At 46.8% G+C, this 20,187-nt stretch overlaps 1 protein-coding gene across 1 annotated transcript in view; it reads left to right on the top strand.

The window, feature by feature from the left end:
* Positions 1–20,187, top strand: part of LOC126209902 (hexosaminidase D-like) — a 121,664-nt gene that overhangs the window by 75,578 nt on the left and 25,899 nt on the right. Inside the window, exons 5-6 of the mRNA XM_049939024.1 lie at positions 10,345–10,597; positions 18,957–19,235. Of these exons, the coding sequence (XP_049794981.1) occupies positions 10,345–10,597; positions 18,957–19,235 (532 nt within the window). The remainder of the gene's footprint in view (positions 1–10,344; positions 10,598–18,956; positions 19,236–20,187) is intronic.

Raw genomic sequence — 20,187 nt, 5'->3', positions numbered from 1 at the left:
ATGCAAAATACATACTGTACATGATACATGTGCTCAAAATGCTTCTCCTCTGCTGCAATGCACATTTTTAGTCGCCGTTCGCCGGCCGGTGTGGCCGAGTGGTTCTAGGCGTTTCAGTCTGGAACCGCGCGACCGCTACGGTCGCAGGTCCGAATCCTGCCTCGGGCATAGATGTGTGTGATGTCCTTAGGTTAGTTAGGTTTAAGTAGTTCTAAGTTCTAGGCGACTGATGACCGAAGATGTTGTCCCATAGTGCTCAGAGCCATTTGAACCAGTCGCCGTTCAAATGATTTGTGAGCGGCTGCGAGGGTGTCACGTGAGATATCAGCGCACGCTTCGATGATACGTTGGTTCATACCGTCTGGCGTAGTTGGTATTTGAGCATACACTTTATGTTTGATTGCTCCCCACAGAAGAAAATCGAGAGGGGTCAAATCAGGAGACCGGGCTGGCCACTTCACTTCAGCACGTCGTCCTATCCAACAATCCGGGAACTTTTCATTAAACATCTCTGTAGCTACACCGGAAGAGTGAGCAGGACAGCCGTCATGTTGGAACCACATGCACTGACGCGTAGTTAGTGGTACCTCTTACAACAAAATGGACAGAACGTTTCGCAGGAACTTTGCATAGTTATTGCCATTTAGTATACCCGGAATGACGTACGGCCCCACAATGACATTTCGGACGACGCCGCACCACACGTTAACACTCCACGGTTGCTGATGCTGTACCTGTCGAAGCCAATGAGGGTTCTTTATTGACCAGTAATGCATATTATGCAAATTCACATTACCGTCCTTGCTGAAAGCACCTGTTGAAAAAACGTTGGATCATATTGTAGGCTCTGCAGAGCAAACCAGCAAAATTCCTTCGAAATCCATGGTGGTGCAATATGCTTAGAACACTTCTCTGACTTGTACAACATTCAGAGACGATACGTCGCGACGAAACAGTAGGGTCGTTATGCGCCAACGCTAGAACGCCCTCTTCATGTACCTCGCCAGTTGCAGTTTTCTGCCTTGTCCTCCTTCTGGCGTTCCATGACCCCGATTCAAGTAGTTTCTTGCAAATACGTGCAAGAAGCTGAGCCGTAGGACGCTCACGATCAGGATACAGCTCTCCATGCCGTTTTATTGCTCTAACAGCATTTCTTCTGCTTTCACCATACATTAGAAGCATATCTTTCTTCATTGGTGTACGTATCTGCTCCAAGAAACTGTGACGAAACTGCGATGTCTCATTACCCCAGCAGCACGTTTATACTCTTCTCTCCAGATACCTCATGCGTCACCTTGCGGCGTTATCGAGAAGCAGGAGAACAACGCCTTCCCTGTTAAGTTCCTCATTGGTCAACAGGAAAGGTCGCATTGGACAACGCCGCTTCGAAGGACGAATACGATACGCGAAAATACCTGTGTCTCAAAAACTATTCGCCTAAATATTACGATAAACAAATATTTGAAACCGTCTTTAAAAAAAAAAAAAAAAGATCAAAGATGGCATCATATCTCTGTAATACAAAATAGCACAAAGTTGAAATGTGATGTATTCAAGTAGCCCTGTCCCTGCAATTCACTGTCCAAACGGCATCTTTTATTTACTACGGTTGTGGAGATACAAGGGGTGCTATGACTTAGCTGCCTCACCCTGTATTTTATTGTCCCACAAAGCACAAAGCATGTTGTTACAAACATCGATCCGACCGAACTAACTGCAGGTCCAGAGAGGCTAGCAGAGCTACCTCAGGGCAGCGATATTGTTCCGGACGACTCCACGGAGTTATGTCCCCACAAACCTGTTACCATGTGACATTGTAGGGTGTGAGACTTGTCCCATCTTGTCTATATGGTTGTTTCATGCTGCCGGCGTCTCATATTAGTTGCATTACATTGTGAAACCATCAATAATCTGGAAGTATTTTATGAAGTCGGATACCAGTGAAGTACAATGGTCCGTTTCCTTTAAAACATGAAAACGCTACGTGCCGCCACAAACTTGCGAAAACAGATAAGGAGAAAACTTAATTCATTCCTAGTTAAGAATAAAAATTGAAAGTTGCTGATCTGTTGTTCGCGTCTACGTAATATGGCTTTATCTCCTCTTAGCCGTTGAAAACGGCCAAATTGACAAGAGAAATAGAGTTCTTCATGTTCGGTTTCCACCCTTTCGCGGTCACTACTCCTAATGACAGTGGTGGTATAACCCCGATTACAAGCCAATTTTTGAGCAGAGTTTCAAAAAATTAGAATCAGCAGGGGAGCACTGCTAATTTTTTGTTTTCGGGAGAACCAGCAAACGGTGGGCGCACTAAGTTTTGTAAACAAGTTTTGTTGTATTTGCCAATATAATTTAGTATTTTGATTTAGTGTGCCTCTAACTAAGGGAGTCAAAATCTTTCAATCATTATTTGATTCCTACATGAACTACATCTATATCAACATCTACATGGATGCTCCAAAAGACGTACATGAGTGCTCGGAAGAGGTTTCACCGAACTACCTTCACAATAACTCTGTATTATTCCACTCTCTAACAGTGCACGGAAAAAAAACACCTTTATCTTTGTGTGCGAGCTCTGATTTCCCTTGCTTCATTGTGATGGTCGGTTCTCCCCCTGTAGGTCGGCGCCAACAAAATATTTCGGCCTTCAGGGGAAAGAGTTGTTTGTTGAAAATTCACGAGAAGACAGCGCCTCGCCGCAAAGAGAAACGACTTCGTTTTAATGGTGTCCATCCCAAATCCTGTACCATGTCCTTGGTACTCTCTCCCCATTTCCCGATAGTACACACATCAAAAAAGTTTTGCATCACCTCGGTTCCTAGAGTTCCAGTACCTGTACAGAAAATTGGAATAGATATCAATACAAACATCATTTCCGCCCTTTCTATTGCCCATGAAATCACACATTGCATGTTTTACCACCATACAGAGAGATCTTCAGAAGTGGTGGTCCAGATTACTGTACACACAAGTACTTCTAATAGTAGAACGTCCTCTTGCATTGATGCATGCCTGTATTCGTCGCGGCGTACTATCGACAAGTTCATCAAGGCACTGTTGGTCCAGATTGTCCCACTCCTCAACGGCAATTCGGCGTAGATCCCTCAGAGTGGTTGGTGGGTCACGTCGTCCATAAACAGCCCTTTTCAATCTATCCCAGGCATGTTCGATAGGCTTCAGTCTGCGGAAAATGCTGGCCACTAGTCGAGCGATGTCGTTATCCTGAAGAAAGTCATTCGCAAGAGGTGCACGAAGAAGGCGCGAATTGTCGTCCATGAAGACGAATGCCTCGCCAATATGCTGCCGATATGGTTGTAATATCTGTCGGAGTATCGCTTTCACGTATCGTACAACCGTTAGGGCGCCTTCCATGACCACCAGTGGCGTACGTCGGCTCCACATAATGCCACCCTAAAACATCAGGGAACCTCCTCCTTGCTACACTCAAAATGGTTCAAATGGCTCTGAGCACTATGGGACTCAACTGCTGTGGTCATAAGTCCCCTAGAACTTAGAACTACTTAAACCTAACTAACCTAAGGACAGCACACATCACCCAGCCATCACGAGGCAGAGAAAATCCCTGACCCCGCCGGGAATCGAACCCGGGAACCCGGGCGTGGGAAGCGAGAATGCTGCCGCACGACCACGAGATGCGGGCTTGCTACACTCGTTGGACAGTGTGTCTAAGGCGTTCTGCCTGACCGGGTTGCCTCTAAACACGTTTCCGACGATTGTCTGGTTGAAGACATATGCGACACTCATCGCTGAAGAGAACGTGATACAATCGTGAGCGGTCCATTCTGCATGTTGTTGGCCCCATATGTACCGCGCTGTATGGTGTCGTTGTTGCAAAGATAGGCCTCCCCATGGACGTAGGGAGTGAAGTTGTGCATCATGCAGCCTATTGTGCATAGTTTGAGTCGTAACACGACGTCCTGTGGCTGCACGAAAAGCATTCTTCAACATGGTGGCGTTGCTGTCAGGGTTCCTCCGTGCCATAATCCGTAGGTAGCGGTCATCCACTGCAGTAGTAGCCCTTGGTCTGACTCGATATGTTATCGACACACAGTTCCTGTCTCTCTGTATCTCCTCCATGTCCGAACAACATCGCTTTGGTTCACTCCGAGACGACTAGACACTTCCCTTGTCGAGAGCCCTTCCTGGCACAAAGTAACAATGCGGACGCGATCGAACCGCTGTATTGACTGTCTAGGCATCTTTGAACTACAGACAACACGAGCCGTGTACCTCCTTCGTGGTGGAATGACTGGAAGTGACCGGCTGTCGGACACCCTCTGTCTAATAGGCGCTGTTCATGCATGGTTGTTTATATCTTTGGGCGGATTTATTGACATCTCTGATAAGTCAACGTCTATCGTGAAGAGTTCTGGGAACTGCGGTGATGCAAAACATTTTTTGATATGTGTATTTCACTCGAATAAAAGGTATTCGCTTGTGCCCGCAACCAAGAGTGCTTTTTTATTTTTAACTTTATCACAACTTTCAAATCGTCATGCTCCTTCACCGATTAAGGCACACGGTAATCCGAAGGAGCGAGATCAGGGCTGTATGTGGGACGCAATACGACCTGAAATCTCAATATCTGAATCACAGCAAGAGCTAGAGCGGCGTTGTCGTGATACGAAGGACGCCTCTGGACAGAAGTCTTCTGAGGCGGCTCCATATTGCTCGCCTTAGCTCAGTCTTCAAAGTGGTGTTGTACTGGGCACTGTTCACTGTATCCCCCCCTTTGCTGATGGTGCTCGGCTTATTCGTATCCCAGAAGCGGGCTGAGACTTGAATTGTTTCTTGGCTGAAGAAGACGTGTGTCCCCATTCTTATCTTTTGCTTTCTGGTTCGTAGTGACGCACCACGTTTCGCCTCCCGTGACGACATATATCAGAAAGTTGTGACCTTCTGTGTTATATCGCGCCAAAATTGTGTGGCAGCATGAACACACACCGTCTAGCATTCACCAACGAGCATCCGAGGTACCCTCCATGCACACACAAAACAGTACTTGAGAACCTCACTAACAATGGTATGAGCTGATCCGACACTGATGCTCAGTTCCCTGGCTAAAATGTCCACAGAAATATGCCGGCTGTCACGAATCGCAGCGTCAGCACGTCGCACGCTCCTGTCAGTAACGGCCCTGCTGGGACCACCAGAGCGTTGCTCAACCGTGACTTACGCTGTAAGCTTTCTAGCAATTTTTGTCTGATTGAGAGAAAACTGACTACATAGATTTCTATAACTTTCTCCACATGTAACGTGTACTTTGGATAACGTATTCAGCTGCTGAGCAAAACTGACTGTCTGTTGTCCCCATGCTGTATATGTCAACAGTGCCATGAAACAAAACTTCACGAAATGAAAAATTTGAAATTAATAAAATAAATCCAATTAAATGCCAAATGAAACTAATTGTGTGCTTATTGCATAATACAGGGTGAGTCACTAACTATTGCCACTTAGAATAACTCTGAAAGTAGCATAGTAGCTGAGTTTGTGGGACAAATATCGCATGGGACAACGGGGGCCATAATATGACATTGGTTTTTTGTTGCTGAGTGGGGTCGCATCAGAGATGTGAAGGTCAACTTTGTTTTTTTAAATGGGATGCTATAGTTTGATACTCATTTGCTGATAGCGGCTATCGAGACGAATCCAATGATGTGTAACAGTAAGGTCTTTGAAGGTCAACGGAGGTCACAATGGTGGCATGAACGTCCATTTACAGGTGTTCGAAGTGATGACCATTGGTATCAATGCAGTGCTGCAATCTTCTTATCATGGATTAAGTGGTATTCCTTATCACTTCGGCAGTTATCGAAGCACATGCTCTAACCATTCTCTTTCGCATATCTTCAGGTGTAGTTGGAACGTCTTATAAACAATGTCTTTCACGAATCCCCACAAGAAAAAATCCAGAAACGTCAAGTCTGCCGAACGCGCCGGCCACGACACAGAATCAGGGATCTTATTCACTACTCCTACAGTGTGCTCAGTTATCCCTGTGTTTTTTTCTTTGTCATTTCATTCCACTGCTCAGGACATGTACAGGGTGTTACAAAAAGGTACGGCCAAACTTTCAAGAAACATTCCTCATACACAAATAAAGAAAAGATGTTATGTGGACATGTGTCCGGAAACACTTAATTTCCATGTTAGAGCTCATTTTAGTTTCGTCAGTATGTACTGTACTTCCTCGATTCACCGCCAGTTGGCCCAATTGAAGGAAGGTAATGTTGACTTCGGTGCTTGTGCTGACATGCGACTCATTGCTCTACAGTACTAGCATCAAGCACATCAGTACGTAGCATCAACAGGTTAGTGTTCATCACGAACGTGGTTTTGCAGTCAGTGCAATGTTTACAAATGCGGAGTTGGCAGATGCCCATTTGATGTATGGATTAGCACGGGGCAATAGCCGTGGCGCGGTACGTTTGTATCGAGACAGATTTCCAGAACGAAGGTGTCCGTACAGGAAGACGTTCGAAGCAATTGATCGGCGTCTTAAGGAGCACGGAACATTCCAGCCTATGACTCGCGACTGGGAAAGACCTAGAACGATAAGGAGACTTGCAATGGACGAGGCAATTCTTCGTGCAGTTGACGATAACCCTAATGTCAGCGTCAGAGAAGTTGCTGCTGTACAAGGTAACGTTGACCACGTCACTGTATGGAGAGTGCTACGCGAGAACCAGTTGTTTCCGTACCATGTACAGCGTGTGCAGGCACTATCAGCAGCTGATTGGCCTCCACGGGTACACTTCTACGAATGGTTCATCCAACAATGTGTCAATCCTCATTTCAGTGCAAATGTTCTCTTTACGGATGAGGCTTGATTCCAACGTGATCAAATTGTAAATTTTCACAATCAACATGTGTGGGCTGACGAGAATCCGCACGCAATTGTGCAATCACGTCAACAACACAGATTTTCTGTGAAAGTTTGGGCAGGCATTGTTGGTGATATCTTGATTGGGCCCCATGTTCTTCCACCTACGCTCAATGGAGCTGCTAGAACATGTGCCTTTACAGGTACGACAGAACATGTGGTTCATGCACGATGGAGCTCGTGCACATTTCAGTCGAAGTGTTCGTACGCTTCTCAACAACAGATTCAGTGACCGATGGATTGGTAGAGGCGGACCAATTCCATGGCCTCCATGCTCTCCTGACCTCAACCCTCTTGACTTTCATTTATGGGAGCATTTGAAAGCTATTGTCTACGCAACCCCAGTACCAAATGTAGAGACTCTTCGTGCTCGTATTGTGGACGGCTGTGATACAATACGCCATTCTCCAGGGCTGCATCAGCGCATTAGGGATTCCATGCGACGGAGGGTGGATGCATGTATCCTCGCTAACGGAGGACATTTTGAACATTTCCTGTAACAAAGAGTTTGAAGTCACGCTGGTACGTTCTGTTGCTGTGTGTTCACATTCCATGATTAATGTGACTTGAAGAGAAGTAATAAAATGAGCTCTAACATGGAAAGTAAGCGTTTCTGGACACATGTCCACATAACATATTTTCTTTATCTGTGTGTGAGGAATGTTTCCTGAACGTTTGGCCGTACCTTTTTGTAACACCCTGTATAAAATGTGGCGATAAAAGATGAAATGTACACATGAGAAGGGAGAAACAATTGGAGTTAAAGTGTAAAAATGGGGTAGTTGGACGAGGCACATTTACATAAAAACCACATACAGTTAAAATGGCATTTGATGATGACGTCGCATATAAACACTGGCGGCACGAACAGCACAATTAAAAACGGTGTTCACAGTATGGGACGACGACACTGAACACACACTGCATTTGTGTTACAGAGACTGTGAGCGCCAAAACGCGACAATGTAGCTGCATTAAAATTTGAAGGGCGTGCCAGGGGAGGAGAGGTTGGAGAGGAGGGTGAGTGGAAAGAGAGATGAGGGGTTGATGAAGGAGAGGGAGCAGGAAGGGGGGTTGTGGTGTCGGTAGCACACCGAGCGCCACGAGATGGGGTGCCAGGACTGGGAAAGGAGAAGTGAGAAGGACAGGGGCGAAGATGGAGGATACGGTGGAGGGGGAAGGGGAAGGACAGGGAGAGGGAGCCCAAGGTAGTCCCTGATCAGTAAAAGTAAATTATTTACAACAGCAGAAACCATATGAGATCCTTACAATGTACTTCCACTTTTAAAGGAATCTACCCACTCGTACACTCTTGTCTCATTAATGCAGCTACTCCATACTTTTCCAACATCTTTCTACTGACCTGCCGAGGTTGTACGCCCTACGAGCACAAAAATCGACTTACTGCTGGCTGTTCTCCTACAGTACGCACAACTAGTGATGCGGCCATTTTGTTTCCTACTCAGCTTGTCACGCCATCTGACAACATATACTGGAACTTTCACTTCCTGCGACTTTCAGATGCCTGACGTGTTACCTGCATTTAATACCGTTACTTTTTGAATTGGCCTCGTACTCCTGGCCAGGTACATCTACATCTACATTTATACTCCGCAAGCCACCCAACGGTGTGTGGCGGAGGGCACTTTACGTGCCACTGTCACTACCTCCCTTTCCTGTTCCACTCGCGTATGGTTCGCGGGAAGAACGACTGCCGGAAAGCCACCGTGCGCGCTCGAATTTCTCTAATTTTACATTCGTGATCTCCTCGGGGGGTATAAGTAGCGGGAAGCAATATATTCGATTCCTCATCCAGAAACGCACCCTCTCGAAACCTGGACAGCAAGCTACACCGCGATGCAGACCGCCTCTCATGCAGAGTCTGACACTTGAGTTTGCTAAACATTTCCGTAACGCTATCACGCTTACCAAATAACCCTGTGACGAAACGCGCCGTTCTTCTTTGGATCTTCTTTATCTCCTCCGTCACCCCGACCGGGTACGGATCAAACACTGATGAGCAATACTCAAGTACAGGTCGAATGAGTGTTTTGTAAGCCACCTCCCAATGAATCTCAACCTTGTACTCGCCTTACCAAGAATTAATTTTATATGATCATTCCACTTCAAATCGTTCCGCACGCATACTCCCAGATATTTTACAGAAGTAACTGCTACCAGTGTTTGTTCCGCTATCATATAATCATACAATAAAGGATCCTTCTTTCTATGTATTCGCAATACATTACATTTGTCTATGTTAAGGGTCAGTTGCCACTCCCTGCACCAAGTGCCTATCCGCTGCAGAGCTTCCTGCATTTCGCTGCAATTTTGTAATGTTCCAACTCCTCTGTATACTACAGCATCATCCGCGAAAAGCCGCATGGAACTTCCAACACTGTCTACTAGGTCATTTATATATATTGTGAAAAGCAGTGGTGCCATAACACTCCCCTGTGGCACGCCAGAGGTTACTTTAACGTCTGTAGACGTCTCTCCATTGAGAACAACATGCTGTCTTCTGTTTGTTAAAAACTCTTCAATCCAGCCACACAGCTGGTCTGATATTCAGTAGGCTCTTATTTTGTTTATCAGGCGACAGTGCGGAACTGTATCGAACGCCTTCCGGAAGTCAAGGAAAATGGCATCTACCTGGGAGCCTGCATCTAATATTTTCTGGGTCTCATGAACAAATAAAGCGAGTTGGGTCTCACACGATCACTGTTTCCGGAATCCATGTTGATTCCTACAGAGTAGATTCTGGGTTTCCGGAAACGACATGATACGCGAGCAAAAAACATGTTTTAAAATTCTACAACAGATCGACGTCAGAGATATAGGCCTACAGTTTATCGCATCTGCTCGACGACCCTTCTTGATAGCTGGAACTATCTGTGCTCTTTTCCAGTCATTTGGAACCTTCCGTTCATCTAGAGACTTGCGGGTCACGGCTGTTAGAAGGGGGGCAAGTTCTTTGGCGTACTTTGTGTGGAATCTAATTGGTATCCCGTCAGGTCCAGTGGACTTTCCTCTGTTGAGCGGTTTCAGTTGCTTTTCTATTCCTTGAACACTTATTTCGATGTTAGCCATTTTTTCGTTCGTACGAGGATTTAGAGAAGGAATTGCAGTGCGGTCTTCCACTGTGAAACAGCTTTGGAAAAAGGTGTTTAGTATTTCAGCTTTACGCGTGTCATCCACTGTTTCAATGCCATTTTCATTCCAGAGTGTCTGGATATGCTGTTTCGATCCACTTACGGGTTAACTGCATTTAATACTGTTACTTTTTGAATTGGCCTCATACTTTTGGTCAGACAGTGTACAGAACACGATGAATGGTTCAAATGTGCGAGCAGAATGTGACAGTCTATAGCGGCTGTGGTGGGGTCGTGCAGTGAAGCGAGCAGACAGCAGTGTGTGTGTGTTGTGTGCGGCAGGCAGCTGTTCTCGCGGCACGTCTCGGCCGTGGTGGGGGCGGTGCGGGCGCTGCGGCCGGCGGCGGTGGCGCTGGTGTGGGACGACATGCTGAGGCGGTGGCCGCCGGCGCACGTGGCGGCGTCGGGGCTGGGCCGGCTGGTGCAGCCCGTCGTGTGGGCGTACGGCGCCGACGTGGCGGCGCAGGTGCCGCGCTTCGCCTGGCACGCCTACGCCAGGTCCTTCCGGCAGGTGTGGGTCGCCTCCGCCTTCAAGGTGAGCGGCTCCAGCAACTCACTCTCGCCCTACACCGACACTGTGCGAGGGGTACTCAAAATGTGCCCATCTCTAATGGTGTTGATGTGTCAGTCCTCACTTGCCATTTTTAGGGTTCCGTACTTCAGTCCGTGAAAATGGAACCCTAGCAGCAGGGGCAGCCCAGAATGCGGCTCATGGGCCATGTGAGGGCCTTATGCTCTTAGCTTGGGTAGCACATATCCCCACACTATGGGGACACCACAAACGTGCTGTGTTTAACCCTTCAGCAGTCGCAGGGGTTACAGGTTGTCCACAGATGTCAATTTGTATACACAGATCAAAAATGCTTCAAATGGGTCTAAGCACTATGGGACTTAATATTTGAGGGCATCAGTCCCCTAGACTTAGAACTAGTTTAACATAACTAACCTAAGGACATCACACACATCCATGCCTGAGCCATGATTCGAACCCGCGACCACAGCAGCAGCGGTTCCCGACTGAAGCGCCTAGAACCGCTCGGCCACAGCCGCCGGCGAACACAGATCAGCCAGAACATTATGACCACCTACCCACTGTCCGGTATGCCCCCTTTGGCACGGAAAACAGCAGCGACACATTGTGGCACTGAAACAATAAGGCCACGATTGGTCGCTGGAGGGAGTTGGCACCATGTCTGCATACACAAGTCATCTAATTCCAGTAAATTCCTAACAAAAGGCGACGAGCTCTGAGGCCACGTTCAATCACATCCCAGATGTGTTTGATCGGGTTCAGATGTGGCGAGTTGCGGGATCAGCACACCAACTGGATCTCATCACTGTGTTCCTCAAACCATTCCATTGCATGCCTGGCCTTATGACATAGCGCAATACCTTGTTGAAAAATGCCACTGCTGTCAGGAAACATGATAGTCACGAATGGGTGTGCATGGTCTGGTCTGATACTCCTTGGCCATCATCGTGCCTTGCACGAGCTCCACTGTACCCATGTATGTCCATGCGAATGTTACCCAGAGCATAATGGAACCGCCACCAGCTTGTCTGCATCCTGCCATACATGTGTCAAGGTATTGTCCCCTAGAAGACCATGTCTTCGCCTCCTCCTAGCGGCACGATGAACAAGGTATGAGAATTCATCAGACCATGCAACGTTCTGCCACTCCACCAGCGTTCAGTACCAATGCTCACGTGCCCATTTCAATCATAGTTGGTGATGCCGTTGTGTTAACATTTTCACATGGACGTCAGCTGTGCAGGAACATCGTTAGGAGTGTACAGTGCCCTATGTGTTCAGACACACTTGCACCCTGCCCAACATTAAAGTCTGATGTTAGTTCCGCCATAGTTCGTCGCCTGTTCTGTTTTATCAGTCTGCCCAGTCCACGACATCTGACATCTGTAATAAGAGGTGGCCGTCCAAACCCTCGACGTGTGGTTTCGCACTCACCACAGCACTCTTTGAACACACGCCAAGTCGTGCAGTTTCCAAAATGTTCGCGCAAAGCCTCCGGGCTATCACAATCGGATAGATTGCATGCCTTTCCCATTCTACACACAGACAGCTCGCTCACTGATACTACGTGCGCTGTGGTGGTGTATGACTAGCAGTCATTCCTCGCGAGGTGGCTCTGCTATCGTCTGGATGAGTTTGTATCGACTGTAGGTCGGTGGTCATAATGTTCTGGCTTTGGGATCGATTTCACCACTCTTGCTTGAATCTACTGTTGTGAGGAAGTGCAAAAATAAGTTTATCCACATTGTCTGCTCCAGCTAACAATTCTCACCCACACAACCATTGTTGTTACCATTTGCGTTACTATATCGATAGGTAAGTTATTGATTTTTCAGTGTTTTATTCAGTGAAAATGAAGATAAAACAGAGAAAAGAACTTCTTGCGTGTGAATTATAGAGCCCCAAACAGGAAGGAGATATGAAGCACCACAGGCTTTTATGAAGATCAGGAGGTATGGACTTTCATTGCTTGGAATGGAAGACTCTGTAAACACGCTGTTACAGAAAAGAAAGGAAAAAAAAAGACGAATATATTATAACATTGGCAGATAACAGGACAGATCAACCAGGAAGCAGAAGCGATAAGTGAACCTGCTCTGATCATTTGAAGGACGATTCTGTCGGTTGTTTGATTAATGTGCACTGAAATGATACACTACTGGCCATTAAAATTGCTACACCAAGAAGAAATTCAGATGATAAACGGGTATTCATTGGAGAAATATATTATACTACAACTGACAAGTGATCAAATTTTCACGCATTTTGGGTGCATAGATCCTGAGAAATCAGTACCCAGAACAACCACCTGTGGCCATAATAACGGCCTTGATACGCCTGGGCATTGAGTCAAACAGAGCCTGGATGGCGTGTACAGGTACAGCTGCCCATGCAGCTTCAACACGATACCACATTCATTGGCGTATTGTGATGAGCCAGTTGCTCGGCCACCATTGACCAGACGTTTCCAATTGGTGAGAGATCTGGAGAATGTGCTGGCCAGGGCAGCAGTCGAACATTTTCTGTATCCAGAAAGGCCCGTACAGGACCTGCAACATGCGGTCGTGCATTATCCTGCTGAAATGTAGAGTTTCGCAGGGATCGAATGAAGAGTAGAGCCACGGGTCGTAACACATCTGAAATGTAAAGTCCACTGTTCAAAGGGCCGTCAATGCGAACAACAGGTGACCGAAACGTGTAACCAATGGCACCCCAAACCATCACGCAGCATGATACGCCACTATGGCGATGACGAATACACGCTTCCAATGTGCGCTCACCGCGATGTCAAAAATGGCTCTGAGCACTATGGGACTTAACATCTATGGTCATCAGTCCCCTAAAACTGAGAACTACTTAAACCTAACTAACCTAAGGACAGCACACAACACCCAGCCATCACGAGGCAGAGAAAATCCCTGACCCCGCCGGGAATCGAACCCGGGAACCCGGGCGTGTGAAGCGAGAACGCTACCGCACGACCACGAGATGCGGGCCACCGCGATGTCGCCAAACACGGATGCGACCATCATGATGCTGTAAACAGAACCTGGATTCATCCGAAAAATTGACGTTTTGCCATTCGTGCACCCACGTTCGTCGTTGAGTACACCATCGCAGGCGCTCCTGTCTGTGATGCAGCGTCAAGGGTAACCGCAGCCATGGTCTCCTAGCTGCTGCTGCAAACGAACTGTTCGTGCAGATGGTTGTTGTCTTCCAAACGACCTCATCTGTCGACTCAGGGATCGAGACGTGGCTGCACGATCCGTTACAGCAATGTGGATAAGATGCCAGTCATCTCGACTGCTAGTGATACGAGGCCGTTGGGATCCAGCACGGCGTTCCTTATTACCCTCTTGAACCCACCGATTCCATATTCTGCTAACAGTTATTGGATCTCGACAACGCGAGCAGCAGTGTCGCGATACGATAAACTGCAATCGCGATAGGCTACAATCCGACCTGTATGAAAGTCGGAAACGTGATGGTACGCATTTCTCCTCCTTGCACGAGGCATCACAACAACGTTTCACCAGGCGCTGCCGGTCAACTGCTGTTTGTGTATAAGAAATCGGTTGGAAACTTTCCTCATGTCACCACGTTGTAGGTGTCGCCACCGGCGCCAAGCTTGTGTCAATGCTCTGAAAAGCTAATTATTTACATATCACAGCATCTTCTTCCTGTCGGTTAAAAGTCGCGTCTCTAGCACGTCATCTTCGTGGTGTAGCAATTTTAATGGCCAGTAGTGTATTTGTTCATATGGGCGAAAGTCTCGTCTCGAAAGCGTTGTAGCTGGTTGCCTATGTACCGCGCCAGGCCGCCTGTAGTTTTAACAAGGCGGCTGGCCACGAGAAATGAACGTTTCCGGTGACCGCCCTTCCGCTTCCCCTGCCATAGCGCCGCAGTCCGGAAGATGAGGTTTGATAACTGGCAGCTGTGTAAGTAACGAACCTGGAAAGACGGCGTCAGTCGTCGAGCAGCCGCACGTGCAGCGTCCATCGAGGCATATTAGTTATGCCGCGTCATTTTAGGAGGAGTAAGCGTTCGCGTCTTACAGGTTTTAAAGCAATAGACAACATTTCTATTACTACCAATAATTGCGAAAGCGCCCAAATCATCTTGCATGGGCCATCGGTGTTTTGCGGTGGAGTTTAGAACTTCACTCTCGCTAACAAGGATACGAATGAACACGGTAACAGCTGGGTCACCGTTGCTCATGTACGCTGACCAAAAGTCGATAAAGTAAAAGGTCAAGATAATTTCAACCCACGTGATGTCATCGCTTATAGGACATTTCAGATTTGTGAAATTGACAACAGAGATGAGGTTCATCGTATTACATGTCGACTATGCCTTTGGTTGTGGAAGTATTCACTCTATTTTGCATCATCATTGTTAATCTTTTAAAGTACGGGGGGGGGGGGGGGCAGCTGTCACCCAGGCGACCAATAATGTAACGGAAATTCCCGTGAATACTTCAGGGTTAAATGGTGATGCAGTTGTACTTGATCTATATTTGATGTTTCTCAAAAAATTCAGTATTCAGAATGAGATTTTCACTCTGCAGTGGAGTGTGCGCCCATATGAAACTTCCTGGGAGATTAAAACTGTGTACCGGACCGAGACTCGAACTCGGGACCTTTGCCTTTTGTGGGTAAGTGCTCTATCATCTGAACTGCCCAAGCATGACTCACGCCTCCTCCTCACAGCTTTACTTCCGCCAGTAAGCAAAGGTCCCGAGTTCGAGTCTCGGTCCAGCACACAGTTTTAATCTGCCAGGAAGTTTCAAATTCGGTATTATTGTATTATTCTTGGCTCTCTAAAGACATTAAGTCGTATTTGGTACAGACTGTCGGGTATGGACAGAGGTAGACAATTTCACAGACTTTCACACTCAGATTGCCTCCTAATCGTGACTTATTTAGTTTCATAATCGAAAAAAATGTCTTTTACGCATTGTATTGTAGTACTTTGGCAACTTCGTTATGGGTACGTGGGAATTACCTGAGGAAAGCAGTGTCTTACTGTGGACAGACTGCAGTCAGGTCCAAGTAAAACGCGAGGTCTGCAATCCATTCAGAATGTTCTCATTCTCGTTCCTGCACTCCTGTTTCCTTCATAAATTCAGTAGTTAGTTTTAATCGAAAAATCGTTCCAGGCATGCCCCGTTGACTTAACCAACGCACTTCGCAGTAATGTTTACGGTCTCCATGCTCTCTGATCAGTCACATCAAAGCCCATTGCAATTGACACCCTACATGCGACAAGAGAAATTTTACTATTCGTACCACAAATTTCTTCAAGTGATCTATGCCTGGAAATTTAGTATAAAAAGCTTTTACGATAACATTGGAAGCTGAAGAAATGAATTAAAATTCGTGCTGCGGCCGGGACATGAACCCGACTCTTCTTGCTTACTTGGCAGATATGCTGACCATTACAACGTATGGTCAACGTAGCTGCACGAACTACCCAAGTCGAATACCCTCCGCAATAAAAACTCCAAATCTCCCCTTATATTGTCACTATTACCACGGCTCTCCGATATTCTAATAGCAGCCCAGCATTGGACGTAATGGGAAAGGCTGTACTACATGTGATCGTACAGATCTTAAATTAAATTTTCCCTCAGACATTTAGGTCTCTATCTACGATAACGCTGGAAGCTGAAGAAGTGAATTAAAATTTATGCTGCGACCAGGATGCCTAGTAAGCAAGAAGACCTGGTTCCCAGCCACAGCACAAATGTTAATTCACTTCTTCAGCTTCCAACGTTATCGTTGATAAATTAGAGACTTACATGTCTCAGGGAAAATTTAATTTTAGATCAAAAAGAGCTGTTTGATGTGCCGAGCAGTAAATCGCGTCTGTCAATCGTTGTAAGTCTCTGCTCTTTCGTAGCCAGCTAAATCTTTAAATTCGTATAGCTTGCTACTGTGACGGCGTTTCATAGGTAACCTGGAGTACCCGTCGCTTATGCGACTGCAGAATACATATCGAGAGTTCTCATACCTCTCCTGTGTCAATCATTTTTAAAGGCCTGTGACGACAGATCGCTAGACTGTCCCGTTTTATGGACGACCTTCGTATCACGAACAAATACCGAATGGTGAATAGCGCTGAGGCCACAATCCTGGCGAAATGGAGTCGTGCCGACCTAAACATACCGCACCGCAGTGCTAAATGAATCGTGGCGCTGAACCGCGTACTTCCGGGGAGGACCGAGCAGGCGCGCTTGCAGCCTGAACCCACTGCACGCGTGACGTTTGGCACGCCGTGGCCGGCCCTGCCTGGTAGAATCACTGTGTCACTCATTTGTCCGTCTGGTATGGAGGATGGTGGTCCAGACCCCATGTGCAGCCAGAAAGCAGCTTGAGGAGACAGAGTCGGGAGCGTGCCTTGGCTTGGATTGTCCAGAGATGGGGGGTCCAGGAGAGGCGCCGTCAAGGGTGACACCAAGGTACTTAAGGGTGGGGGTGAGGGCGATAGGACGGCCATAAATGGTAAGATAGAAGTCGAGGACCTGCTGAGTGAGAAGCAGGCGCTTAAATACCTGAGAGAGTACGCTGCTATTGGCCTCTGGGACCACGTGCTCCACCATGGCGCCTTCACGTTATACGCAGGCCAGGGGCGTGAGCGCAGCCACCGCTTACAGCGCGACGGCTGGAGAGACCTCTTGTGGTAATCGAGGTCCATGCCGTCCAGTGCGGAGTCGAAACCCGCGGCGCTCGGTACCAGATGTATGTCTGCTCGATAGTTAAACACCTTTTATTCTCAGGAATGGGTGAACTAACAACTTGAAATGTATGTGACATACTAAAATTTACAGTCCCTTAGTGGAGCAAATATTTTAAGGTTCTAAGCTAATGTAAATCAAGACATATGGGCATTTGTGTCACATACCTTGATACTCGCAAACTCATTCATCAAAACCTGAACAATAGGCTTATTTCCCGTTGACCTAGAACCATGACGTTTGACAAGAAGGAAGGTTTCACAAAACAACCAAAGCAAAAAAATCTGGAAAATGTAATTTGTAATTATATCACACGAAAAAAGTAATGTGTATTTAACATCACACTTACTTTCTATCCATCCGTCTCTTTAGGTCACTTTTTTTCTCAGGAACGAGTGGGAATATCAAGTTGAAATTTATTTCACATATTCAGGTGTATGCCACCTTGGCGATGTCATACATGTAAATGCACCCAAATGATATGGTCATTTACGTCGTATATGTTGCAAACTCAATCAAAACCTATAGGGTACTCCTTGTTGACGTCGAATCATGAAATATGCCAAGAATCAACGTTTAGCAGTACAACCAAAGAAAAAATCCGAAAATCGTTAATTTATAATTACATCACACGGAAAAAAACTTTCGTTTGTCACTTGCCATCCGACTTAAAACTCAAATTAAAAAATTCTCGAATGTCTTGGAATCCCTGGGACCTATATCTTGCCAGTATCAATAACGATTACAGGCAAAAATCTTCGAGTTCTCGATTCCCAGTATGGATGAACCATATATATACATAATTTACTGTGTACGAAACCCTCACTGTATTATTCCTACTCGCAACTGGCCAATATTTTTTATTTCGGATTAGGCTTATAGAGAGTGCGTAAATTCTTCGAGTTAACACTTCTCTCGTTATTCGAGGATATTGTTCTTTCTCTTCTTGTGCTCTTCCGGGTTTTGATTTTTACCCAGTTTTGAGAGCCTGCTGTTTCTTATTGGGTGCATGTGGACTCCCACATTTTCTACTTATTTTCCTACTTCTCTAAGCTATGAGGTTTTCAATTTCTATTTGGTTAGTTAGCCAAGGATTCGTTTAGTTATGCGGTCATTATTTAACCTACATGTATGTTCACAGGATTTTCCTTCATCTCATTACATCTGTTAACCTTTAAATTTTCCGATGTAGTTCTGCATTTGATCTTAATCTGTATTTTTTTGCTGCTGCTTTTCGCTGCTGTTATTTTTCTTAGGATTCCAATTTTTTCTACTTTTTCGAGCTCTCCGAGCTGCCAGTACCTCGTCTCCTACGTTCCAAACTTTGCAGACGAGGTACTGGCAGAATTGAAGCTGTGAGGACGAGTCGTGAGTCGTGCTTGGGTAGCTCAAATGGTAGAGCACTTGCCCGCTAAGGGAAAAGGTCCCGAGTTCGAGTCTCGGTCCCGCACACTGTTTTAATCTGCCAGGAAGTTTCATATCAGCACACACTCCGCTGCAGAGTGAAAATCCCATTCTTTATTTCATATTGTTCAATAATTGTCACCCTGTACGTTTTTCAAGTACAAAACGGAAGTGTCGTCTGGTGGTGACAGAGCGGTGAGACTAGGTGTGTTGTGCCCACAGGGAGCGTCCGGTGAGACGGCGCTGGCGCCCGACTTGCGGCGCACGGCTGCCAACCACGCGGCGTGGATGCGGCTGGTGTCGGGCGGGGTGCCCGCCTCCGAGGTGGAGACTCCGGCGTTCCGCGGCGTCGTGCTGACGGGCTGGTCGCGCTACGACCACTTCGCGGCGCTCTGCGAGACGCTGCCCGTGGCGCTGCCGTCGCTGCTGCTCGCGCTGCTCGTCGTCGACGAGGCGGAGCGCCAGGGGCCCAGGGCCGCGCGCGCGGACCTGCTCGCCAAGGTTGGCACCACTGCCGCCGAAGCCTCCTGCACTAGCGCTGAGAAAGCAGCCTGCGTCAGTTTCCTGTACACCGAACAGACAGCACTATAAGTTTCCTTTAATTTACGTTTATGGTCACAATCTTTTCTGTTTAACAGATTACTGGTTTCGGTCTTTAATGACCATCATCAGATCTGTCTCATAAAAGCAAAGTCCTAATGCTGATGATGGTCATTAAAGACCGAAACCGGTAATATGTTAAACAGAAAAGATTGTGACCATAGACGTAAATTAGAGGAAACTTATTACATATACGGGTCACTGTGTTTTTTCGCGACGATGTCGCAGCTTGTGAGACAGAACTATATTGTGCAGTCTGGGGTGGGGCACCACAGGGTTCTGTCTTGTGTCATTTATTGTTTCTAATATACACTACTGGCCATTAAAATTGCTACAACATGCAGATGATAAACGGGTATTCATTGGATAAATATATTGTACTAGAACTGACATGTGATTACATTTTCACGCAATTTGGGTGCATAAATCCTGAGAAATCAGTACCCAGAACAACCACCTCTGGCCGTAATAACGGCCTTGATACGCCTGAGCATTGAGTCAAACAGAGCTTGGATGGCGTGTACAGGTACAGCTGCCCATGCAGCTTCAACACGATACCACAGTTCATCAAGAGTAGTGACTGGCGTATTGTGACGAGCCAGTTGCTCGGCCACCATTCACCAGACGTTTTCATTTGGTGAGAGCTCTGGGGAATGTGCTGGCCAGGGCAGCTGTCGAACATTTTCTGTATCCAGAAAGGCCCGTACAGGACCTGCAACATGCGGTCGTGCATTATCCTGCTGAAATGTAGGGTTTTGCAGGGATCGAATGAAGGGTAGAGCCACAGGTCGTATCACATCTGAAATGTAACGTCCACTGTTCAAAGTGCCGTCAATGCGAACAAGAGGTAATC

Source organism: Schistocerca nitens, chromosome 10 (assembly GCF_023898315.1).
Source record: "Schistocerca nitens isolate TAMUIC-IGC-003100 chromosome 10, iqSchNite1.1, whole genome shotgun sequence".
In the NCBI taxonomy this organism is placed as follows: Eukaryota; Metazoa; Arthropoda; class Insecta; order Orthoptera; family Acrididae; genus Schistocerca; species Schistocerca nitens.
Note: the sequence above shows the minus strand (reverse complement) of the source record. Positions and strands in the feature narration are given on the sequence as shown.